Below are 26,781 nucleotides of genomic sequence, written 5' to 3'. Positions count from 1 at the left end.
ATTTTCGGACGTTTTTACGTTCCCTAGAGGGTCCGAAAAATCGGTCGTTGACTGTATCATACTTTTGCTTCAGTTTGAGATTTATTTCTGTACACATAGTGTTTTAAGTGTTCGAAGGCTATTAGAATATAGTTGTATTTACAAAGTGCCTACTTTAATCAAACATTTGCACGCCCTTAATCGAAACAGTGAACCCTTGTATTACACAATTTTGTCGGTGAGGAAATTCCTGATGAGAGACTAGTACAACTGCAATTCAGAAAGCATTTCTTTTCAAGTTTCAAAAAACAGGATTGGCCCAATTTCATGGCTTCTGCACACAAATGTATTACACAGTGCAGGCTTATAAGCCCAGTTCAATATGTAAAGCTTATACAAATATTTCTACAAATATATGTCGCACTAGTGCTTATAGAAATGCTGGTACATTAGTTGAAATAAAATGTAGGAATGAATAAAGCATGGTGGACTTGACATTCGACTCAAACATCAGACTACTCATCTATGTTACTTATAACAGGTTCCTTCTGTGTTAATAATGAAGTTCCAACTGCCGTCATTCAACTTCTCTTGCAGTCCCAGATACAATAAAATGCTAACATCCCTATATTGCATGCCGTCAATAAATTATTGAAATATCGAGAACAGACAACGAGTACTCACCAAACACTGGCATTTATTTGATGCTCTGGTGAAACAGACAGTGGAAAGCTAGCTTACTGAACAATCAATTCCTCTAAAAAAGTGCCCATTTGTAAAAAAAAAACAAAGGAACGAATAGAATAAGATCAAAAGAATCCACGATGAACCATGTAGACCAGAACCAAGAGGCAACAAATACATGAATTGGTCTAAGAGAACAAGTTCATATGTAACAAAGAGAACACTGAAAAAAAAAACAGAGCCTAAACACATCATTCAGACATCTGTAGTGTAACAATTATTACAATGAACATACATAGTTTGTAGGGGCATGCAAACAGTAATTTTTGAGACACGAATGAACATCAATTACTTTTCGAATAATGAAAAGCCACAATATAACAAAGCAAACAGCTGTTTTTGCCGACTTCTTTTAATTAAAGTTTAACTGTATTTTGACTTTTTTCTCAACAACAATGGCTTTATGTGGGTTAGTTCTCGTAAATCCTTTTGCTCTGTGTTCCATAACGTGTTGAGAAAAGATCTAGAGAAAATATGGTAACCCCACAAAAGTGTTTCAGAGACCCTTTAAGAGCAAGCTTCAGCTTGGGGGCTCCTATCTACATACATGGGAAAGGATAGATCATTTTTCTTGACAATTACTGCACGAAACCAGATGAGGTTTGCTGCATATAAAAGAAATAGAATGTAGTGACTGTTGGTAGTCAATTTTTGATTTAGGCCATCAATCTTTTAATAGCAATTGTTGAAAATCACAAATTTTCAGAAAACGAAACTCTCAAATTTACAACTCTGGTAACTCAGCAATGAAAAATATTGCAATTCTGTAAAGTGCTCCTAATAGGACACCTAAAGCGGACAATATTTAGATATTAAAGAAAGCGTTAAAATATACCACTAATAAATGATTAGTACATCTGCAATGTCCCTGTAAACAGTGTAACAAGTTAACAAGATATACATTGATAGATCAAATTTGTCTGCTTTAGAAGATCTAGCGTATGCAGTTTACAGAGCTACGATATCTATTTCAGGTGCAGAGTTAAAAATTTATAAAGTTCTTGCTCCAATTTCTTTAAGATAAAAAATCTTTGTAAATTCCTGTTTAACATTCAGGCCTTCAAACTAAATTATGCTTCCAGGAGTCACCAGAATTTAGCTTTTTCTCTCAAATGTAACAAATTTCGTTACAATCGGCCCACTGGTTATTTCAGAAAAGCATTTCTGCGTTTTACATGTATTTGAATACGCGGCATCGAAGTTGGGCCCGAGTTAAAGCTTGCTCTCAGGAGCATGTGGAGACACTTGTGCTACCTGATGCAGTAGAACACTACGTAACATGCTACACGAATGTAGATTTTTAATTCAGACTCTAGTTCAACGAGATTGTTAAAATACCCTACAGTATCATGGTGTTGCACTCTCCAAGTCTGTTCAAGTGATTAGGACCTGAAGCAGGCAATGCAACTATATGGCCGGTCACTTGTATGAATGCACCGGCGTATCTTCAGGGCATTCTTCAAAGAGAATCACTGATTCTTGGCTTTTCGCCATGGCTTCTCGCTTCATGTGTTTCCTAAGGTTGCTCTTTTGTGAGAATCTCCGAGAGCATGAAGGGCACTGATATGGCTTCTCGCCTGTGTGGGTGCGCAGGTGGACTTTCAGGTGACCCTTGATTAAGAAGCCCCGAGAGCATGAAGGGCACTGATATGGCTTCTCGCCTGTGTGGGTGCACAGGTGGGCTTTCAGTTGGGGCTTTAGTGTGAAGCTCCGAGAGCATAAAGGGCAGTCAAATGGCTTCTCGCCTGTGTGAGTCCGCAGGTGGAATTTCATGTCTTTTTTTAGTGAGAAGCACCGAGAGCATGAAGGGCACTGATATGGCTTCTCGCCTGTGTGGGTGCGCAGGTGGGCTTTCAGGCTGCCCTTTTCTGAGAAGCTCTGAAAGCATGAAGGGCACTGATATGGCTTCTCGCCTGTGTGGGTGCGCAGGTGTGCTTTCAGGCCGCTCTTCTGTGAGAAGCTCCGAGTGCATGAAGGGCAGTCAAATGGCTTCTCGCCTGTGTGGGTGCGCAGGTGGGCTTTCAGGTGGCTCTTTTCTGAGAAGCTCCGAGAGCATGAAGGGCAGCCAAATGGCTTCTCGCCTGTGTGGGTGCGCAGGTGGGCTTTCAGGTGGGGCTTTCGTGAGAAGCTCCGAGAGCATGAAGGGCAGTCAAATGGCTTCTCGCCTGTGTGGGTGCGCAGGTGGGCTTTCAGATAACACTTGTATGAGAAGCTCAGAGAGCATGAAGGGCAATTAAATGGCTTCTCCCCAGTATGGATGGTGGCATGTGCTTCCAGAAGAAATAGTTCATCAGCCACATAGTCACATAGCTGACATCGGTGGATGCATCCTTGCTCTGAGTTGTCACATTTGGCAGTTGACGCAGAAATTGAAGGCCTTGATGCTGCACAAATAAAAAAAGTAAATAAGAGTTTTTAGGAAATGCTAAAAAAGAACACATGCTAACTTTAATGACAAGCTATCTTTTTCATTTGATTTGGGAGATCTTCAGGGTGACCTTAAGTATGATGAAACAAAGAACTAATGGTCATTTTTATTTACTCAATATTTCTGCATTTGAATGCTTCATGACCCTGTTTGTGAAGTCCACTTATAAAAGGGATTTTTCAGAAAGCTAAAAATTTACAAAGTGACAGAATGTGGAGTGCTTGACTACTCTCTCCTATGACCCTTAGAGAACACTTCAAAAATCCTTTGACCAAGCCTGCTCTCATATCCTCAATGATCACTTGACGCCCGGTAACCACATTAGGCACTTGCAAAATTTGTTATGATTCGCTGGCACAACAAATTTGTTTTATACGAGACTTCATCAGTGAGTTTCTTCTTGACCACACATTGAACTTTGGCAATGTTATCGTAAGTCGAGATTGCAAGGAGCCGCCTAGGAAATTCCGCAGTTTTCCTCACATAACCTGCCAACACCTACAACCCGCATCCTCTTTCAGAACAGCCCAGAAAGAAGAAAAAGAATAATATACGTCTATAACCCATGGTAACAACTGCATATGCAACCCTTAGATGTTTACAAAACAGCATCCACTTGGGGATAAACCACTTGTGCGTGTCGTATCTTCAGCCAATGACTCTGCTTTCCTGTTTCCGGAGACGGCAGCTGGGCCGTTCAGCACGGCTTATCGTGACCTAAGTTCAACTTTGCTACCACCATGTGCACTATTCACTAACTGCTAAATGCAAAATGGCGACCCACACAGAGGAGGAAAATTACCGACCGTGCAGGCGAGAAGGGAGCTTCAACACACAGGGGTGGAAAAAGGGTGGTATTCCCCAGGAGATAGCAAAAGTGAGTACTCGAGAACCTTGCCCTGAAGTGTGGCTTTGGGGCAGCGCACGCTGTGTTGTCATGGAGTGAAACTTCAAATCCAAATTCCAGTAGTTCACACCCCGATCCAGACCTTACAGTAAATTTTTTACGATGTTTGGTGAAAAACTGACAGAGTGAGACACACACGAACGTCAACTTCTTCCTCCGTGCTGGCACAGTACTGGCGCCGAAGTGCTCCCGTACAACACATTTTGGAACGGGGCGGTGGGTTGCGCCACCAACCTCTTCCTACTTTAATGCCCAATGTCCTACCATTATTTCCAATAAACAAACTTCCTGAAACCCTATTGTGAACTTTGTTTTTGTACGCCCTTGTTTCTAGTTTACCTAACTTTTTCCAAACTTCAAGTCGCCTTTTACAAATCTCCATTCCGCACATGGTTATTTTCCCCCTGCTCTTGATGAACCCAAGGCCTTCAAGGACGCTAGTGATTCCTAATTCGACCACTGGGCAGATATCTTCACATTCTAATATACCATGCTCCATCGCTCCATTCCTCTCCTTGCTCCAGAGGAGAGGAGGCGGTGGATTGCACCACCAAGCTCTTGCTACTATACTGCTTAATATCCTACCTAGTTAAAAAAGAAAAAAAAACATGATTTCCCACAACCAAATTTTCTGACCCCCTATTGTGAACTGTGCTTTTATACGGCTCCGTTTTTTGTCGTTTCCCTACTTTTCTTCCACCAATTTTCCTACCACCACTTACTAATCTCTATTGCGGACATGTGTATTTTTCACTTGCTCTCGTTGAACTCAAGGGCTTCAAGGCCAGTGGTGGCTACGTCAACCACTGGGAAGATGTCTTCACATTCTAATACAGTCGAACCCGACTATATCTAATCCTTTTACATCGAATTATTCTATATATCGAACAATTTCTGGACACGGTATAGTTACGAGTATATATAGCAAAAATGACGCTTACATCGAACAAAAATAGCAGCGACTCCCGATATATCGAATGTGGGCCTTCTATGTGGGCCTTCTCCCACAGTGTTGCTGTGATGAAGCGGCAGAATTCGCCTTTCGTCGTGAAGCTCGACATCATAAATCGGGTCGAATGCGGTGAGAAGTCAGATATCCCCTCAGTGTAAGATTCCAAGGAGCACTCTCATCGCGATCATGAAGAATAAGGGGGAGATTAGGGCTAAAGCGACCAAACTAGCGACCCGGTGCCCGTGGCGCCCAACGCACGCACGGCTGTGTACGAGTGGTTCATCCGAAATTGCTTCAGCTGTGCTGACTTCCGCATGCTCGCTGATGACTAAATTCTGATGAATGCGACAAAGCCGTTGCCGGTGTTGCTGAAGTTTGGAGCGAGCTGTCAGAATTTCTGGAAGCTGTTGACGAATCAATGGTGGACAAGTTTGTGAGCGCAAATGATGGCGTCGCGATCATGGGAGAGCCGGAAAACGAAGACTACATTGCCGACATCGTACCGAGCACAAGTGAAAGTGGCCACAATGAGGAAAGCAACGACGATCCTTGGCCCACATCCTCCGAAGTGATTGATGTGCTTGTACTAGTCCGGTGCTTCTACACGAATGCGGAAAGTTGCGGCCTCAGCTGCTCCAACTCCTTAGACAATGTGGAAAAGTGCTTGCGTCGTAGGCAGCGAAATTGCCCCACCAGAAGAAAATATAGGACTATTTCGTGGAAAACTAAGCTAGTTTCATTAATAAAGTAATTTTATATATGGAATGTGCTTTTATGACATCCAATTATTTAGCAGACTTATGTCGAATTATGCTCTATATCGAACTGATAGGCATTTTTTTGCGAATTCGTTATAGCCGGGTTCGACTGTAAAACACGCTCTATCGTTTCCCTACTGTACCGCAGCAAGCACATGCTTGTTCTTCCTTCTTATATCTCACTTTATAAGTGCGTGTTCCAAGGCATTCTGATCTCGCTTCAAAATGTAATGAGCTTCCCTTTGAGTTATCATAAATTGTTTCTTTTCTGATTTAGCTTTTTCCTCTAACGTAGTTACTCATGGTAGGTTTCTTTTTTCATTGCCACCACCCATGAGATTATTTCAGCCTCTGACTTTTCGCTTGATGTTCTTTGTTGCTGTGTTGCTCACCACACAGGCCGCATACTTGCTGGTAAGCTTCCTAGTTCTTTTCCTCCACTATGAATGAATGCTATTCTTCTACAAACACCTGAACTATCTCCCAGTCTATTCACTTTCTTCCATATTTCTCAGTCGTTATTCATGATTAATTTGTCTGTGAGCTTCCCTCACCTCAAAACTTGTCCAGCCCATATCACTCTGGATAGCTTCATTTATAGTCTTCCCGTAAGTGCCCAATGCGAGGCGTCCTGCTGACCTTTGGTTCCAATCGAGTCCCAATTGTATCCCTGATTTCAAGCAAACAACCGCATTTCGAAATGTAAGTCTTGGAACCATTAGATCTTTCCACATACCCCACAGCACCCCGCACCTATTCTATCTCCCTAGTGCTCTGTGTTTCATTATGGCCGCATTTCTCTTCCCCTTTACTTTATTCTTTTTTCATGTGTCTTCATATATTTATTGCCTTCATTTATCTGTATACCAAGGTGTTTATATTCTTTTACGCAAGATATTTCCTGGCGCTGTATTGTCACTGTCCGCTGTTATCAATTAATACTATTGCGCCTCATTTTTTAACACTACATTTCAGACCTAACTTATGGCCTTCCTGTCCACAGAATTGGCCAGACAATGCATGTCACTTTGCGTGTTAGCTAGCAACGCAATGTCGTCCGCATAAAATAAACCTGGAAACTGCTGCTCTACTACTGTACCGGCCTGCTTGTATGAGAGATTAAACCTAATATTTATTCCTTCTAGCCCCTTTCCCTCCTCACCATGTACATCATAAACAGCAGTGGAGATAACGGGCACCCCTGCCTCAGTCACTTGTTGATATCAACCTTCTTCTCGCTCCTCATGCCTTCCCATTCATCGCAAACTGTATTTTCTAGGTAAATCACTCTGATAAGCTGTAGACAGTCGTCGCCTATGCCTTCCTCTTTTGGGGCTCAACCAGCACCCCACATGTTACCATTTTGAATTATGCTGGCTTGAGGCTTGTTTGGAACCGCTGTTGGCTTCAATTGGATTGGTGTCGCAGCTAGGTGGCATGAGTCGCCACCCGATTTCAAGTGTTAAACCTTATCCATCCATCGATTGTGAACGGTTACCATTGCCACTTGTGTGCAGCCTGCTTGTCTCCCGGGATATTCTCGCCTTTCGGAAGTGAATTTTGGTGTGTGTTCGCGACACTATGGCCTCGCCTCACGCCTCTCCGCCGAACTTTGCAAATAAGAAACGCGGCAACTACACAACCTTAACTTTGGAAAAGAAAGCTGCGATCATTGAACTCATGGAGAAACGACGGACGCAAGCTGACGTGGCGAAGCAGTTCCAGCTGTCCAAGCAAGCAGTTTCAGATTACATCCGAAACAAGAGCAAGATACTGTCTGCCTCCGAGAATTCACTCGAAAGACAAAAAAAACGGACCGCAAGGGTGATCATCTGCAGCTGGAAGACGCATTTAAATTGTGGCTTAAAGGTGTGTGGACAAAGAATTTTCCAGTTTCTGGTGACACGCTTAAACAGAAGGCCAAAGTTCTCGCCATCAAGATGAACATTGAGAACTTGAAGTTCACTGACGGATGGCTCCGCAGCTTTAAGAAAAGGCATGGAGTATCCTTTAGGAAGATGTGCGGTGACAGTGGAGCCGTCAACCAGGCTGTGGTGGCAGAATACTGCCGCAATGATTTGACCTTTGTCCTGCAAAACTACAGCCCTGAGGAGATTTTTATTTGCGATGAAACGGTTTTATTCTTTAGGATGCTGCTGGACCGTTTGCTCCATTTCTCAGGTGATCCAAGTACCGGAGGGCGGCACAGCAAAGAAATAATTACAGTTATGGTCGGTGCGAACGCGACCGGTACCACTTCTTGTGATTTGAAAGTCGCAAAACTCCAGGTGCTTCAAGGGCCCCAGAAACCTGCCAGTATGGTACATGAGCAATTAAAGGCAAGGATTACGCAATCATTATTCGAAGGTTACCTGCGCCGCATGGACGGAATGTTTCGATCCCAGCAATGCCAAGTGGTGATTTTTGTCGACAAATGTGCAGCCCATGGCACTGTAGACAATCTCCAGGCCATCCAGCTGGAATTTTTGCCCCCAAATACCACGAGTGTGCTACACCCCATGGACCAGGGCGAGATACAAAATCTTAAAAGCACTCTACCGTGCCAGTCTGCTTCGCCGCACAATCCTGTGCATCGACAACGAAAAACTGCACACCGTGAACGTATTCACGGCAGTCTGCATGCTTGCTGATTCGTGGAAGGCCGTTCAGCCGGCAACGATAGCAAATAGGCACGCTGGATTTTGCGCTGCTGTACCTTGAACTGTGCGCGGAGCCTGCTCACCACGAGATCGTGACACAAGTGCTTACGCTTCAAAATGATTCCGGATCCGATGCTTCAGCTGTCCTCAACCAACGACATCGGACATTAACAGTGCGCTGATGTTGCTGTCAAATGTGTACGACGAGAGGACGACCCTCGCGCAAATACAAGCGGATGTTGTCGCAAGCAGGTGCAAAATGAGGCAAGGCACAATCCGTGACTATTTCAAAGTTGATCCGCAAATATAAAGTTCATTTTTCCGATTCACAAGTTTTTTCGGACTGTTGTTCTATTCGGACATTTTTCCCAGCCCATTTTAGTCTGAGAAATCGGCCGGCGACTAAATATAACCGAGTGCAGCATTTCGACACAATTTCACATGTTGTCATAGTTATTCGCGATTATATATGTATATGTATATATATATATATATATATATATATATATATATATATATATATATAGAGAGAGAGAGAGAGAGAGAGAGAGAGAGAGAGAGAGCACAGATCGTTTGTGGTTTGACCCTCCCCCCACTCAATGAGACATAGTTGGTATACCACTGTTACCAGTTCCATCCTGCTGGTGTCGGTGATGTTTGCGGTGGATGGACGTGTTTTTCCAGGGCCCCGTGGCATCGACGACAACATGGAGTTTTTTGTACATGCTTTGAGCTTGCTTCTGTTTTTGATTTCCTGATTTTTTAGCCTTTAAATAGTAATTGACTAGTTTTCTTTTTGTGTACATGTGTGTGTGTGTGTTTTGTGTATATTTAGTTCTCCAGGATAGCCACAGCATCCATTCGCGAAACGTGTTTCAACACGTGCAACCGTTTTGGGACGTTAGCCTTTGTAGCTTTTAAATAGTAGTTTGGAAGTCGCAATACCATTAGCTATTAGTGGTTGCAGTCTGTGTGCATTGGTATCGGTAGTACTGTTTTGGTAGGACAGTGAGAGCGTGTTTGAACACGTCTGAACACGTGTCGTACCTTAAGTCTGTGTGGCATTCATTGCTTCTAAATCATTGGTGATTGCAGCATTACTTTGCAGCATTTTAAGGATCTAGATTCTGTGCGTATAGGCCTTTGCTAGAAGGCACATGCTCTGAAAGCTTCGGTGTTTGTATTAGAAAAAGCGAAGTGCAACACATGGCAAGAAAGATGGTAAAGCGTGCAGTGTACAGGGAGTCCCCCAAGGTAGACAAGGGGCCGGATGAGAACAGGGAGGAAATCAAGTCAATCGCCAGACACTGTGATGTCGATGCTAGGCTGAACAAAATGGGGGCTTTCCAGGATGAGCTTGAGAAACAGGTCAAAGAGCTGGAGCGTGATGGACAGAAGGTGGTGGAAAAAAGACCAAGCCGCCGAAGAAAAGCTGCACAGGGCTGCCATCGTGAAGAAGAATGCTCGCCACAATGCAACGCAGTCTGGCAACATGACAGGAGAGGGAGTGTCAACAAAGCACGTGGAAGGTATGCAAAGTAGGGTGCGAGTACCTGGAAAGAGCTTCACCTATCATGATGCGACCACAAATGAAAAGCAGAAACGCAGAGGTCAATGCCCCTTGTCAAATCCAAACCACACAGAAACCTCCCCCTTTCCCCTTCCCACTTTCAATAAAGTTTACCACCACCACGACCAGAAAAGCATGGCAAAGGGAAGCAGGGAGAGGCCTCGGCAGTAGGAGAGAGTGAAAGGGTGATTATCGCCGGCGACTCAAACCTGGCTAGGTGCTTAGAGGCAACTGTGGAGAGGGTGAAAACTGAGAAAAGAGTGGCGGTAGGGATATTTCCAAGAGTGACATTAGGCGCTGCCATGGAGCAAGCAAAAGCAAAGCTTGCGGGAATAGCCCACGGACGCGACCTTGTCGTAGTCACAGGCGGGCTAAATAACGTCCCAAACAAAAAAGACAGGACTAGCCCAGCCGTTGGCGAAGGAGGCAAACGACTTGCGTGAGCTGTCCCCACAGGTGCAGATCGTGGTGTGCACGGTGCCGCATGTGCCTGTACGTGACAGTAACGTACAAAGAGCCATAGTGGCTACTAATGAGGCTATATGGACTATGAGCCGAGAGAAAGGTTTCGACGTTGTACAGGATGTCTACCAAGTTGACATTTCCAAATTCCCTGAGTTTATCAGGTTTTCCCTGAGTGCCTTTGCAAGATTCCCAGAGTGATGCAGAACTATGTTTTATGTCAAGACGGGCTGAAACCATATCACCCGATGCTGTCACTCTCTAGTAAGCATATGAATTTTCTTTTTAAAAGAACGACTTAATCCAATTTGAATACTAAGTAGTAGTGTTTATGTAATGCAAAAAGAGAATAGACGGGAGGGGTTAGTAAAAAGCACAGCAAATAAAACATCTTTGAAAAAAATTGCAAATCGAGTCGGACATTGTCAAATACGAATAAAAAGGAGATGCACACAGAAGCAAATATTTTCGAATATGAGCTATTTCTATCAATTGATAGCAAGCTCAGTGGTATGAGGCCCAAACTTTGTCACAATTTAGATTCTCTCTCAACAGCTCGTAAGTCAACTTCAACTGTCCTGACATACTCTCAGCCCGCGCATGACAACTCAGTGTTGTCTTTCACTGCTTGAAAGCTTTTAGTGTTGTGTTCACTGCAATACTTTTCGTATGCTTCACCAAGTAACATTTCCGTACGGAGGCGAAGCTGACTTTCGGGAACCGACATTATGCAACGCACTGTGCTTTCCAAGCTTCTAAGCCAATCGCGAAGACCACAAAGGCGGAGTCCGTGCCATTGCTGACAGCAGCGAATTCTTTCAATAAAAAACACGGCACCCAATGGCAAGAAGCTTCATAGCGAACGTCGAAGCAGCTAGGCCTAGCGTTGCTGCAGTGGTGGCTACGGCTGCCAGCGGATCTGCATGCGAGAGCGCCGATACGAGGCGGCGAGGTAATCAAAATGACAGCGGTGGTGGCTTCGATTAACGCCGTTTCGGACCTGCGGCTAAGGCAAAACGTCTGGAAAATCGGGCGTCAAAGATTTCTTGCGTCCGAAATTTTTGACGTTCTGATACATTGACTCTATGGGCTACGTTGGTGGAGCCGCGAATCCATCCAAATTATCGGGAATCCGGAAAGTCGGTTGTTGACTGTACACTGGCAACTCCTCCAGCCGACGACAGACAATCAATGACAATTCATTACGATTCCTGTCTGTTACTCGAGCCAGCATTACCACGACTTTCGACCCTTTCAATAATATTACAGCAAATTTCCCCTGATAGAGGCACAAATTCCCTGAGTTTTTCCAGACTACTCAACATCCCTGAGAATTCCTGGTTTTCCCGGTTGGTAGACACCCTGTTGTAAAGTAAACAGGGAAGTGAAAAGGTGTGGTGGTTTCCAGCGAGACGGGGTCTCTACTTCAACCACAGGCTTGGACGAGAAGTGAGCTGGCGACTTGCTGGTCGTGCGGTTGCTTTCTTAAGGGGCCCACGGACGATCAGGAGGCCAGTGTAAGTAGTGATGAAAAAGGTCCCCCTAAAGGAACCTCGGAATAGCAGAATTGTAAAATAAAAGCAAAAGGAGGAAAACAAGAAAGAGAGCTCGCCATGCAAAGGCTACATAAAGATGCAGGCCGGCAGAAGAAAGGAGACGTGGGTAGAGATTGAGGAGCAGTTAAATAAAGAATAAATAGGGGCGTATTCGGTTACAGAAACACACCAGTTAGAGAATCGAAAGAGCCGCCAGTGATAGAGAATTATGTTTGGGAAGGGTGCAATAGTAATAAATCTGAAAGAAAGGGAGAGGGAGTCGGAACGCTCATCCATCTGGGAGCCAAATGGAAGATAATAAATTCAATATGTCAAGAGCATCTATGGTTGTCATGTACAATGAGGGGAAAGAAAACTTAGCTGCAGGCGTAACGTACTTGACGATATGAAATAATTGCAGAGAGAAGAATCAAGAGTTAGTGGAATGTCTAAATGCCGATATCAAGGATTTCGGGAATGGTGCTGAAATTATTCCATTAGGTGACACGAATGCCCACATACAGGATCTATATGGCTATACCAACAACAATGGGAAGTCAATGCTAGATTTTTGTAAGCAACATAACCTCGTTATCGTGACTATAGGGCCTAAGTATGACAGGCAGACCACATGGGAAGTGGAAAACCGGCATTCGACAATTGATTACTGCCGGATGATAGAAGGAATTCATGATTAGTTGAGAGAAATGGTCATTGACGAGGAAGGGTATAGTAGCATAGGCAGTGACCATAAACGCGTCATTTTAAAGCTGGTTCGTTAATTTAGGTTTAATGGCGCAAGAGCGACTAAGGCCATGCTGCGCCAGCCACAAGATATGGTTACGTGTGGAAAAACACAGATGAAAGAGGCTATATACAGGGTATTTACACAGGAGCCAGATAACCAGGCCGACACTTGCCCGCGCCAAGGGCACAGACCCACTTCGTCGTCGTTGATATCGTAATACTACCCCCCGGCGGCAAAAGCGCCGTCACGGTGCCGTTAAATATCCAAGGCGCATGGAGAGTTGAAGGTTTTGAGTCGGCCAACGTGGACAATGTCAGTGGTTGTCAAAGCGGAGGACGGACGTAGTAGGCGTGTCGAGCGATTTAGTAGGTGACATCAGTTACTTGGCGAAGCACGCGATATGGGCCTGTGTAGCAGGAAAGCAGTTTTTCACAAAGGCCAACTTTACGCGATGGTAACCAAAGCAACACGAGGGCGCCGGGCACAAAATAGACATAACGGTGAAGGAGGTCGTAGCGTTGCTTTTGTTTGCCTCGAGAGACTTGTAGACAAGTGCGCGCAAGTTGGTGAGCATGGTCAGCATGGGCGATAGCATCACGGGCATAAGCGCTAGTTGAAGCTGTGGTGGACGGAAGCACAGTGTCCAGTGGTAGCGTCGGTTCACGGCCACACAAGAGGTAAAAAGGCGAAAAGCCAGCAGTTTCGAGACGGGAAGAGTTATACGCAAATGTAATGCAAGGTAGAGCCTGGTCCCATTCCCGGTGGTCGTCTGAAACGTATTTAGATAGCATGTCTGCAAGGGTGCGGTTCAAACGCTCAGTGAGGCCGTTCGTTTGAGGGTGGTAGGAGGTGGTAAAATTACGCTGTATTGAGCAGGCACGCATGATGTCGTCAATGACTTTGGCTAAGAACGTACAGCCACGGTCTGTTAGCAATTGACGCGGAGTACTTGGGAAATGATTGGGCGTTGCTCTGAAAAGAGAACTGGAACGGTGCGGCATCTTTTAAGACGCCGATCATAGACAGAAGTTTGCGCTGCCATAAGAAAATGTATTTGTTCGGCAACAGTGCTAACTGCCCACCACGGAGCCCAACGAGGGGACGCGGCAGAGCTTGTGTTCAAGCCTGCACAACGCCAGCCGTACGCCGTCACTATAACCAAATATAAATACCCAAGGTAGGATAGCCACACAAACTTAACCCTCGCCGCCGTAGAGAAAGGAAGTAAATGGAAGAGAGAAGAAGACAGGAAAGTTAAAAAAGTGAGAGAGAAAGACGAAGATTTGAGGAGAGAGAGAAAGGAAAAGGCGACTGCCGATTTACGGCGGGTGGGCCAGTCCGGGGGTGCCGTCTGTGTGAAGCAGAAGCGAAAGAGGCTTGTTGCCTCTGCCAGGGGGCCTTAAAGGTCCGAACACCCGGCATCGGCTCAACCTCCAGGATCTCCCTTTCCCTGAGCATGGCTAAACTGTGCACGACTACATGCGGGAGGGTCCAACCATCGTGTGCTCGCATACGTGGTGCCGCAACACACCAAATGCCTGCTGATGCAGATGCCCCTGCGAGAATATTGAAACTGGGATATGTAGTTGCGAAAGAGAGCAAGGAGCAGAAAATGGCCACTCCAATTTTTAACGCTGAACAAATAACAAATATAGTCACAAGAGTCGAGGAAGAACTGCGCAAATGGTCAAGCAAAAACTGGGAATATAGTGAGCTTCTAAGTGTAGTAACGACAGAAATACGGAAAGAGACGCAACATGTTCGTTGGAAAGGAAAAAAGAAACCCAAAAGCTGGCGGAACAGGGAGATCCGAGAAGTGAGCGTCGAACGACAGAAAGCAATCCGAGAGCACAGGCAATAAAAGAAAAGCACAGTTGAGGCAGAATGAAGTAGCCAGAAAATGGGAAATATACCAGGAGAAAAATTCTATGGTCAAATACTGGTTCAAGCAAAGATCAAAGCTGAAAGTGAACATTAGTTGTCAGAAATACGTGAGAAAAAGAAGGCTGCACCTAGAAAACTTTGGAACCACATAAACTTATTTGGCAGGATGTCTGGAACAATACAACATATCGTAGATGAAGACAGAAGTAAAACTGAACGAGGAAGCAGCATTAAATTACATCCAGAATATAACAACCGAATCTTTTCAAGGCAATGATGAGATTTTACTTGAAAAAAGAACAGCATGAAAGAGAACCAGATGGAAAACGAGCTGGTGCTCACACATTTCAACTGCAAGAAAAACGAGGAGAAAATTCCGAAGCGGACATCCACAGGGCTAGACGAAGTTCCCGTTAGGCTGGTTAATAAACTAGGTCCAAAAAGTAAGGAAGCTCTGTTGAAAGGAGTAGAAAAATGTCCGAAAGATAGACGAATACCAGACAGTTGGCGACAAAGTAGAATGAATATAATTTACAGTGGTAAGAGGCAGAAAGATAGAATTCCCTCATACATGTATAGACCGTTGACCATTACATTGGTAATATAAAAATTAGCAATGCAGGCAATTACATTATTGCTACAACAATGGGCAGAGAATAATGGCATTTCGGGAGACCATCAGGATGGCTTCACAAAAGGTAGGCACCTGGATGATGATTTTTTGGCCTTACTCAGTCTATTGAAATATTCAGAGAAGAAAGTAAACCAATATATGCAGCTTTTTTAGACATTACAGGAGCACATGCAACATTTTACAGACAGCAACATTTTGTGAGATATTCTGGAAGAGGAAGGCTGACGTGACGATTGTATACAGCTTTTGAGAAAGGTTTACCTAGAATATACAGTTTGTGTTGAATTGGAAGAGATGAGGAGCAAGGATAAAGTTGATATCAACAAGGGTCTGAGGCAGGGGTGTCCTTTGTCCCCACTGCTGTTTATGATGTATGGCGACGACGGAAAGGACGCTGGAAGGATGTAATATTGGGTTTAATCTTTCATACAAACACGCAGGTACAGTAGTAGAGCAGAAGCTTCCAGGTTTCTTTTATGCAGGCGACATTGTGCGGCTAGCTAACATGCAAAGTGATATGCAACGTCAGTCTAATAACTGTGGTTAGGATGGCGAGAATCTAGGTCTGAAACTTATTGTAAAAAAATCAAGTGTTATAGCATTCAATGAAAACAGCGCACAGACAGTGACAATACAGAGACAGGATATATCTCGGGTAACAGAATATAAATACCTTCGTATATGGCTAAACGAAGACTATCATATATGGAACTACAGAAAAAAAAGAATACAGGGGAAGACAATTGCGGCCAAAATGAAACACAGAGCGTGATGGGGATACAATAGGTACGAGGTGCTGTGGGGTATGTGGAAAGGTGTAACGGTTCGAAGACTTACATTTGGAAATTTGTTTGTTTGCTAGAAATCAGAGGTACAATCAGGACTCGATGGCAACCAAAGGTCAGCGGGACGCCTCGCATCGGGCACTCACAGGAAGCCTATAAATTAAGCCGTGCAGGGTGATATGGGCTGCACAAGATTTGAAGTGAGGGAAGATCACAGTAAAATTGATTCTGAAGAGCGACTGAGGAATATGGAAGAAAGTGAATGGACTGGGAGAGTGTTCGGGTATATGTATAGGAAAAACATTGATTCACAGTGGAGGAAAAGAACTAGGAAGCTTACCAGCAAGTATGCAACCTGTGTGGTGTGCAACATGGCAACAAAGAGCGTCAAGCACAAAGTCAGAGACGAGAGAATCGCATGGGTGGCGGCAATAGAAAGGAAACCTGCTATGAGTAACTACTAAAGATAAAAAACCAAATTAGGAAAGAAACAATTTATGATAACTCAAAGGGAAGCTCATTACTTTTTGAAGTGAGATCAGGATGCCTTAGAATCCGCACATATAAAGCGAGATATAAGAAGGAATAAGAAGCATGTGCTTGCTGTGGAAAAGCTCAGGAAATAATCGAGCATGTTTTATGAGAATATGAAGATATCTGCCCAGCAGTTCATTTAGGCACCACTGGCCTCCTTGAAGCTATTGGTTTGAGAGAGAGCTGGGGAAAAGGAAAGATGTCTGCAATAGAGATTAGTAAGAGGCGATTGGAAGATTGGTGAAAGTAGGAAAACTACAAACAACAGACGCATACGAAAACAAAGTTCACAATAGTGGTTCAGAAAGTTTGGTTATGGGAATTCATCAAGGTGTTTTTCTCATTCCTTTCTTTTCTTTTTTTTAACATAGGTAGGACATGAGGCAATATATAAGCTTGGTGGCACAAACCACCATCAAGTTTCAAAGGGGACGCTCATAGTATAACTCCATCCATCCATTTTCGTTCACTATGGCGGCCCTGTTCAGCCTTTCTTCGGCTGCTTAAAGTCTTTTTTCGACCGCTTTTCGTGCATCGTGCTCCATATTTCGCTAATTTTTGAGCTCTTTGACCTGTTTCACAAGCTCATGTTGGAAATCCTCGATTTTCTTGAGCCTAGTATCGACATCACAATGTCTGGCGATTGACTTGACTTCCTCCCTGTTCTCACCTGGTGGCTCCTCTACCTTGAGGGACCCCCTACACACTGCATGCTTTGCCTTCTCTCTCACCATGTGTTGCACTTGGCTTTTTCTAACGAAAACTCCGATGCTTTCAGAGCATGTGCCTTTAAGCAAAAGCCAAAACGAACAGTATCTAAATTTTTAAAATACCGCACAGTAATTATCACCAATGTTTTAGAAGCAATATATGGAACCTCGTATTGCCTGACCTGTACGCATGGTTCTGTCCCCTTTCTTCTGTTCACAACACGCTGCTACGTGCGAGGAAATCGACGAGTCGGACGATTAAGACAATGCTCCTTCTATTTGATGTTCTTCAGTTAGCTATGGATGAGGAAGTCATTGGCATTGTCCAGATTTTCTTGGTGGCTCCCTTAAGTACATTGTCCAAACGGAGTTCTTCAGCTGCCAGCAGTCGAATCTGTGCAAGTTGTACCTGCTCACTTTGTCACTTTCCGAGTCTGCAACAGGCTAACACGCTCGCTGCGGCAGCAACTACGGTTGCTACTCGCATCCCACCAGGCTGGAAGGGAAGCCTGACAATGTCCAAGCAGCCGCAGAGTCGACAGAGGGGTTTATTTCTTTTTCTTTTTGGATGAATTCATCAATAGCAGATCGTCCATGTCGTTCTTGTTCTTGACTTAGGCGCCAGGAAGGCGTTTGCTGATACACCAGCATGACGATCTGCTGTACATCATGACTGTGTCGCAGCACTTTCGATCGAACTTAAGTCGTCTAATGTTGAGTCATTGGGTGCCTTCGGCGGTAGCGGACTCTGCGGTGTAGTTCAAGGAAAATATCTCTCCTCGTCGATGAAGGTGAGCCTTTTGGCTCACGCGAGTCTGTTCGAAACTGGGGTGGCTGCTAGCAGCGGTCTTTTTCAGTGGTAATGTAGTCATTCGTGCAACGGTGTTTGAAGCAGCTTGTGACCTTTCTGTATTTGTGAATGGTCTTAGGAGGCCTTGACTCTGTCGTCGATATGTTGCACCCATGCTTGAGGTTCCGAACACTGCTTCGCAAGTGATGTTCGCTCTCTTCGCTGCGGTGGTGGGAGGATCAAGGGTGGTAGCATGATGGCCACTGGACAGGCTCCGAATCTGCCACACCCTTCGCACAATGTAGGGCAAGTGGGCAGGTGTGTATGAATCATGGGCTAACTTGGGTTGTAGTATTCGGCCAGTCACTGACATCTGTTCCCCGCACGTTGCATGGTGTGGGGATTGAGGTGCCTTCCTGTGCCTCGTCCCCCAACTCCTGCACTGTGTTTAGCTGGATCTCCGGGAACTGCCACCGTAACGGCAACATGGCTGACACAACTAGCATGCCGAAGCTAATTTCTTGCACAAACTGTGCTTATCCCTCTCAGGGTCGAATCACCGCGTGAGCTAGTGTCACCAAGATGCGCCCCAATTGGCCTCCCAAGTGGCGAGCCCCGTGCACCTCTCCACCCGAACTCTCTTTCGCTGAGCGCTTCATTGCCGCGGCAGATGCTCACAGGCCTGCACCTAGGTGGTTACAAGGACCTTTGCTCCCGCAATTCTTTCGTTTTCGCACTTGGTGGGCCGCTTCACAGTTAGCCCTAGCGCAGCGGGCACGCATAGTCGATCGGTCTTGCGGTGAGCCTTTTCCCATAAGTGCCGTGACTACCACACTGTGCTGTATCTTGGTTGAATAAACCTATGCTTGTTGGCGATCTGACTCTGGAGTATTCTCTGCGCCATGTCGGACTCGATGAACCCTGCCCAAGTGCTCTTGTGCGTTGCGGAGTGGAGGAGTGCCGTGCCCTTCCCTGACCATCGCTCGCAGGGTGAGCCTTGTGCAAACCCAACTCCATATAACTGCCACCCAACTTGGTTTCAGCATGTCACCACTGCAGGCTCCTTTTCAGCCCTCGTTCCTGCTTGATTCCCTGGCCACGGACTTAATTTCCTCCAACGCAGATGACACCTACAGCATGAGGTACGTACCCTCTGCTTTTGGCCACCGGGAGCAATCTCTTTGGAAAGCCCTTTCGTCACGTCGACCGCCTAGAGGTGTACCCTAGTCCTAGCCGTGCCAGTTTTGGGTTTGCTCAACTCCTTGAGACGCGCGTGAAACAGGTGCCTACTAGCACCCCCAATGTTCTGTTCCCGCTTGCTGGCTGCTTTTCGTCGCGAGTGCAGTTGAGTACCCCAGGTGCGACTACAGAGCCACCCTGCTTGAGTGTCCACACTAACTCACTCACTGGCCTGTCATTTTCTTGAGCGCCTTTCTCTGACGAATTCGCCATAGACCAGACAGAGTCATGTGTCACTATAAGTGACGTTACAGCAGTGCTATGTACGTAGGCGCACTTGTGAGAAATATGTCGACTCTCCAGCTGGGAGCACAAAGCTCGCAAGAAGAAGAGCGAACGGCATTTGGTTTGAAATTTCAGCTCTTTCCATGGCACATAGCGATGCAATACTTAGCAGACACGATCGCTAGCACGCATTGTATACACGGTGCTTGTCGGCACAAAATGGCCACATCTGGTGAGGGGCCCCTTAACATTTTGGACCCAGCCATCACTAAGTTGAAAATCCTCAATGTTCATATGAAGCGCTACGGTTTCTGCCTTTTGATTTAAAACATCACCGGACACCAGCACTTGCATGGCGATCATGGCTTTCAGTCACATTAGAATAGCTTCAAGTTTTGGGTGGGCACTATGGCTGACATTCTTCTGTCGAGATTGGGAAGATTTCTCAGCGGCTTCCAAAATCTTCACCTTGTTGTTTATGTAGACTGATATTGTCTGCTTCGAGAGTTCTAATTCTTTTGCGACGTGTGATTGCGACAAGCCCCTTTGCACTTTCCTGATAACGGTGGACTTCTTTTCCATCGTCACTATGCTATGATTTCCTCACTTCAAAGCCTTTGTCGGAAGGCGGCGGATGACGAAGGCAGTGTCGGCACCATTGTTAACAACTGGCGATGAAACCACGGAAGACAATTGGTTGTTGAAGTGGCTAAGCCTAGCATCAAAGTATGCAGCTGAAGAAAACCACAATGCACATGAGAGGCGATACAAAGAGTACCACTGGCCATATGCGACTGACGAGTGCCGACAGCAATGAGAGCACAAAGGCACGTGGGAGAGTGCATCAAGTGCTGCCTATTGAGGCTGTACCTGAAATGGTAGCTCTGAATCGGCATGCGAGATGTGTGCAACGCTGCTTCGAGGCTGCAGGAAAACAAAATGACAGCGATGTTGTTTGCATTTTCGGTAGCGTCAAACTTGCGATCGTGAGAAAAATTCAGAAAAATCAAACGAGAACAGTTCGAAACACTCCAAATTTTCGTTATTATTATACATAACTATGTGGAGCAAATTGGCAATAATATTGCAGAGTTAAAATATTCCGGCACCCCTAGAAAATACGGTGTCCAAAAAAATCAGTCGGCGATTGTATCATTATTATGCTGTGAAAAAGAACATATTCGAATTCGACTTTCTGTTATTAAACATGTTTTAAACCATTCTGCTAATCTTACGCTGCAACTGCACGCACCTGAATTACCAAGGACAGGTTGAGTTTTGGTCAGTTGTCGCAAAATAACTTGCACGATCGTCCTGTGTCTGTCATGTAGTCTACTGTGAAACAAAATAAATTTTTCTTGTTTGCAGTTGTCAAAGTGGAGAAAGGATCATAGTTTTTGTCATTATTGTAGCAAACATGCCAAATTTGCAAACTTTGTCCAAACACGAGTTGTGCAAAAATAACATGTCAGGGCTTTATAAGTGCATTTGAAAATAATGTGATAAAATGGGTGGAAGCGCAAAGCAAGATAGTGGCAGTGTGCCGTATGGTTCACATGAATAGAAAGCAGAGAGCAACTGTTGATTTTCACTGGAAGCTTTGTTCTGCACAGCTACCCTGTTGAAAGTGAAATTGAAGAGACTGTGATGGAATTCTCTTGTGAGCACCGTCGACGAGTTCTCCTGGTGACAGCAGATTCAATTCATCGCAAAGGTATTTGAATTGCTCACTAGTGCCTCATTTATCAAAGGGAAAAGGCTTCACTCTTCACATCAGCAAAGGTGGATAGCATATTGTAACAAGAGTGCTGAGGAAGAATAAGTATCCGCTGGCACAAACACTGCAGTCTGTAAACATGGAAAAAAAAAAAAAAAACTGAAGCTGCTATCGACGGAAGAGGACCAAAACCAGCGCATAGCCAGCATTCACCTCAAGATGCGTACAGGTCGTCTGAAGCGATTGCTGGCGTGCAACTCACGAGCCCAGTGCATGCTGCTCATTGCCTGAGGGCAGTGTTGCGCACGCCTAGTCCCGCTTAGTCATCACCAATGATGTGCTCTGGGATGTCGTCACCAAAACCTGTCCCAGGACAAGAATCCTTACAGTTCCCGTGCCGTATTCAGCTCGCTCAATGAATGAGCATATTGATAAAACAAGGTATATTTTATAGTTGACTGCATTATGTTTGAACTTTATTCACATCAAATCCAGAGGTGAACTTACATTCCCCATTGATCTATATTCATGTTCTTACACTCATACACCGATCTATACATAACTAAAATACTCACTGGGTGTAACATTATCGTGGACCAATGTAAGGGCTACAACACCAGGACAAGAGGGCTCTGGATTAAGCTCTGCCATCTAAGGTACTTCAATGTGCTCAGTAGGGCAGTATTTTTGCATTTTGCCTCAATCATTATGCAGACAAGAATAAGATACCTGCCAATTTATCCTCAGCGACAGAACATCACACACACTTGAGCAAGTCGTGCCAAGCTAGGCAGACTTGGTCATTTACCACACTCGTATAAGCAGGCAAATGTAAGAAAAGTGCCGGTCATTGCCCACCTGAGGTGGAGCTTAACTGCTCCACAGCCTCCATAGTCTGCACGCTCCTAGACTCGCTCCCTGGTTTCAACGAGCACCCAACAGACTTGTCAGCGAGAGACAAGCTGCACTGCATGCCAACCTCGACCTGACCACCGATCTTTGAAAGGGCATGGCATGCCATTTTGGCAGTGATGCTTTCAGCTAGGCTCATCGCATTTGTGAGGCCTGCAGAAAATAAGTGAGGTGATTGCAGTTCTGTTACAGCATCAAGAACAAGAGGTAAATACAATAGAATAAATACAGGAGCACTTTACAATGCATAGCCAAGGAACACAATATAACCCTTCCGGTTCAGTATTCCTAAAGGGCTACAAGTACAATCCACATTGAATACTCGAAAGCAGGGCAACCACTTCTTTGTGGAAGGCTTATGACAGCGGAACATATTTGAGACAATTTTTCATCTCATGCATTTTAAAGCTATTGGTGTAGTCCAACTAATTAGAAGTTATTGGACCATCCTAAGGTCATTGACATCAGCATATTTAATGTCAATTGTAGGATCTCCAGTCACACCATGCCTTGTGCCAGATGATACTTACACATGACCTCGTTTATCTTTTACGGGTGAGAGCACTTTTTACCGTCTACAAAGTGTTATCGCTCAGCGCAGGACGCGTCGACATGCATCGGAAGTTTTTAAAATGTTATTGATGCTTCTATCCGCTGTCTGTTGTCGCCGAACCTTTCGTAAGCTGAGTGCATGTATGCACGACACAAATGGTGTAGAACTTTGCGGAAGGCACACGGGTCCCAGCGGTTACTCTGGAACATTCGACGACTGATCGATAAAAGCCAACGTGCTTGACCCGCTGATCAGATTTTCACCGATCGCGGACTGTGTTTGCCACTGTCGCTGTTCTCTGAGTATAACGTGTTTTTTGAGGGCACAAGTTCACCCAATAAAACACTAGTTTCTTCATTTTTAGTATTGCTGCTTTCCTCACCGTCACTACTACGTGACTATACCATCCCATGCATGCAAATTTTTTATGTCCTCACACTACCTGTCTGCTGTCCAGGATTACACGTCAGTTCGATTGGTACCAATTCAGTAACCCTGATAGGCCATCAGTTACCTGCCTCACACATTACATTGCTGGTCCAAAGTTCATTTTCAATGCAACAGCATTCTTCAAGAACTTTACCCACTTAGCGGTAGGTCTGTACATATGTATGTATGACCGCACATAACCTCTTTCCTGCCAGCTTGGGCCAGTGTGTAGTCTATGATCAAATGGGTACAGCATTGTTGCTGTGCTGTCCCTGGGAACTGGGTTCAAAATTAACTGCCGGCCCAACTTCAGTCGCTGAGCATGTAATAATGGGTATGTGCTGCTATTCAACAAACTTCTTTGGTGCTAAGTTGGGTCACTCGGTACGTGCCATTGTTCAATGACCCTGACCAGCCCCTCCCAGTGATTTCCAATTATCCCTGTCTTGTCATCTACTTTTACCCCGACTGTCTAGGTTGGTTGGCCTGCTCCTGCCCAACTAGTTTGGTCTTTCTCTCTTCAAATTGAGAACAATCCTAGACCTCTCTAACCTATGATCACTGCTATTTACCCGACCTCACACTTCTACAACTTGCACTATGCTAGGGTTGGCACAAAGTATGAAATCTATTTCATTTCTTGTGTCCCCATTACGACTTTTCCAGGCCCACTTCCTGTTATTCCACTTCCAGAAGAAGGTATTCATAACCCAGAAGCAATTTCCTTCCATGAAGTCTGCCACATCTTTCATCTTCTAACTCTAGAGTTCATGACATAGTTGCCAGTCACCTGTTCCCCCACCCAATTTTCCCTCCACTTTCGCATTAAAGGGCGCCTCAAGGTCTGGCCATTTTGAGCTGACAAGCACAGCACATACAATGCGTGCTCATAATCAAGGGTGCTAAAATTACATCACTACACACCGCGGAAACAGCTAAAATTTTGAACTAAACACCGTTTGCTCTTTTCCTCATGGGCCTGCACTCCAAGATTAGGGGATGACTAGTATCAGCAAAAGCGCCTACATACATGTGTATGCTGTGATGTTGTTCATAGTGACATGTGACACTTGAAGAATTATTCGAAGCAACATGTGTTATTTGTGTAATCTGTTGTGTCAAGACACGTATTAAAGTTTAGAGAAATAATATAACATGCAGACAGAATGTCCGCTGTGTTTGTTTTACTTTGCACCACGGCAAGAGAGATGTACAGTCGAACCCAATTATAACTATACCGGTTTCAACAATATATCAGTTATAACAACGAAAGCTGCTGCCCCATAAGCTTTTGTAAGTTTTCTATGGGGAAATAACCTGCTTACTTCAATGTCCTCATGACGCATTATCATTTATAACGAAGTATGGCTGCTGGGCGTCCATACCGAAAGGTAATGGAATGCGAAATCCTTGAAAAGAAAGAAGGAAAGGTGAAATGCGAGCCGCCCAGTGCTTCTCTCCATGAGAGATGCACACTAGCTTCGAGCACATTTCTTCCATCACATTTCCACCCCTCCGAACATGACTGGACCGCGCCAACTGCACTGACAATGCTGCCGGCGCTGCTCCCAGGTTGCTCGCTCGGCCCTCACAGTTGGTCCTTTAATCTCTGGCCCTCATTCTGCGCAATTCTGCTAATGGATTAACTTGCTCCTGCTTGTCTTTGTTGATTGCGTCGAAGTTATTCCTGGCCACATTGCTTCTCAGCCTAGTTTGACTTGCCACCGAAACGGAAGATGGCTGATCAGCCCACTGATCATCAGCAATGCCAACATTGCCGGTGAAAAGAAAGCGGACTGCTATAAATTTGGAAATGAAGTGCTTCTAAACGATCAGACGATCGTCGCGAACGTGCTTGCATCAGATACCGACGGCAGCGATGACGCAGTAGGGCAGGCTGCGTCAACATTGTCCCCGCGGGAGGTCCTGCATATTATTCAGTCCCTCATGAGCTTGTTTTCGCGAGGGACCTTCCGCTTCACTACGTGGAGCACCTAAATGCGTTGGAGAAGGACGTCGGCAAGCTTCGCATAAAGCGAGCAAGGCTGACGGACATGCGGTTTTTTTCAAGCAAGCCAATGGGAGGTACATGGCGAGATGCTTGTGGCGATCTCGCTCCAGCATTTCTTCTGGTTTTCTCAAGCTGACATGTTGCCATAGCAGCCTTCCCGCATGTTTTAAAAGGCGCCTCTTGGGGCCACCAAAAGGATGCCTCGGCGGAGCTCGTTATGTCATTTGCCACTCGTGACTCTTCTTCACAGTTGTTATACCAGTGCCCTTCTTGAAAGCCGACAGCCGCGGCTTCTTAACAACATGCGATCGGAGCCCGCAGGAAGCACAGTTAAACAGTTGATCTAGTCAACACAATCAGAAGGCAGATGGAGGAAGGTGGCGGGGAGGAGAACTGACCTTCGTGCCATTATATTTTTCTCGGAACCGCTACGCCATTCCCCATTTTTTTCGTGGAACCCGGTTATAACAATGGATTTTTTGTGGCACTTGAATCAATATTGTTATAAGTAGGTTCGACTGTATTTCTGTTTTGTCTGCTTATTCCCACATCGTTCAGTTGCAAGTAAACAAAATGAAACTATAGAATTTTCAAGCCTGTTCCAGCATGTGTTCATGCTCTGTGATCCACTTGTGTCAGCCTCGGTATCGGTGTAGCACTGACCAATGCCTCCTCTAAACAAAATTGTGCCTTGGACGTCGCTTCTTTTGTCATTAGAGGTTTGCCATCACAAAATGAGAGCAGATCGCTGCGTAGTTGTGCTCGCAACTGTACTGCTGGAGCCGGAGTGATGCTGTTGGCAACATTGTGTCGGTGCAGCGGTGCATCTGGCTACACGTTGTGCACGCGGTTGCTTATATGCTTCTAACACGCACTGGAGGCGTGACGTAGAGCACACGCCTGCTTCGTCACAAAATTTTTCTTTGAAGCTATTAGAGATATTCTAATGTGAATGATATGACATGCTTACTTTAATTTTTTTGTGTTATTAGGACATTACAGAACATTTATGGTTTCCATTGATGCTACTCGTTTCTGGCATTTTTATAAGCATTCGGCCATCTTTCGACAATGTCGTGCAATGAGTTTTGAAGTTTTGAGCATTACAATAATTTGGCAGCTTTTCAAAAAGTTAGAATTTTGTCAGGACTAGCTAGTGTTAAAAAAATGAACGATGAAGAAAGGTATGCTAAAATTCCTGCCGATTCGTTTTATTTTCGATCAGCTTTAGCATTGCTGAGCCGGTCTGAAGTAGTGGTTGCCGCAACCACGGTGGCCGCAGCTCAGGGCGGGCAGGCTCCTTGAGTTCACCATTGCCGAGAAGACTGTGAGGCACACCTTAGCAAGTATATTTTTTGAATCTTACACATTTAATACCTTTCTTTCTGACTGAACATGAATGGGACACGAAGTCAACAGGCAGCTTCGATCCGTCGAACACGCTCTCAGTACTGTTACGTTATTTTGTGTTAAAGCACTGCTATGAATTAACACAAAAAACATGAAGAACCAAACAAGACATTTGATTCAAGAACGAAGAAATTTCGTTATGTAAATGGAACACACTGAAGTATGTACTGGCGCAGGGAAAGAAAAGGGCGTGTTAACAGCGAGG

At 45.0% G+C, this 26,781-nt stretch overlaps 1 protein-coding gene across 8 annotated transcripts in view; it reads right to left on the bottom strand.

The window, feature by feature from the left end:
- Positions 1 to 656: 656 nt before the first annotated feature.
- LOC129380227 (uncharacterized) overlaps positions 657 to 26,781 on the bottom strand; it is a 156,357-nt gene continuing 130,232 nt past the window's right edge. For 7 of the 8 annotated variants that reach the window (XM_072289759.1, XM_072289756.1, XM_072289757.1 and 4 more), the window contains 2 exons: positions 22,120 to 22,326; positions 657 to 3,107 (listed from right to left, as the gene is read on the bottom strand). In XM_072289759.1, the coding sequence (XP_072145860.1) occupies positions 2,143 to 3,107; positions 22,120 to 22,326 (1,172 nt within the window). In that variant the 3' untranslated portion in view covers positions 657 to 2,142. The remainder of the gene's footprint in view (positions 3,108 to 22,119; positions 22,327 to 26,781) is intronic. The other variant, XR_011896019.1, reaches the window with a different exon arrangement.

The sequence above is a fragment of the Dermacentor andersoni genome, chromosome 8 (genome assembly GCF_023375885.2).
Source record: "Dermacentor andersoni chromosome 8, qqDerAnde1_hic_scaffold, whole genome shotgun sequence".
NCBI lineage: Eukaryota > Metazoa > Arthropoda > Arachnida > Ixodida > Ixodidae > Dermacentor > Dermacentor andersoni.
This window is presented reverse-complemented; position numbering and strand designations above follow the sequence as displayed.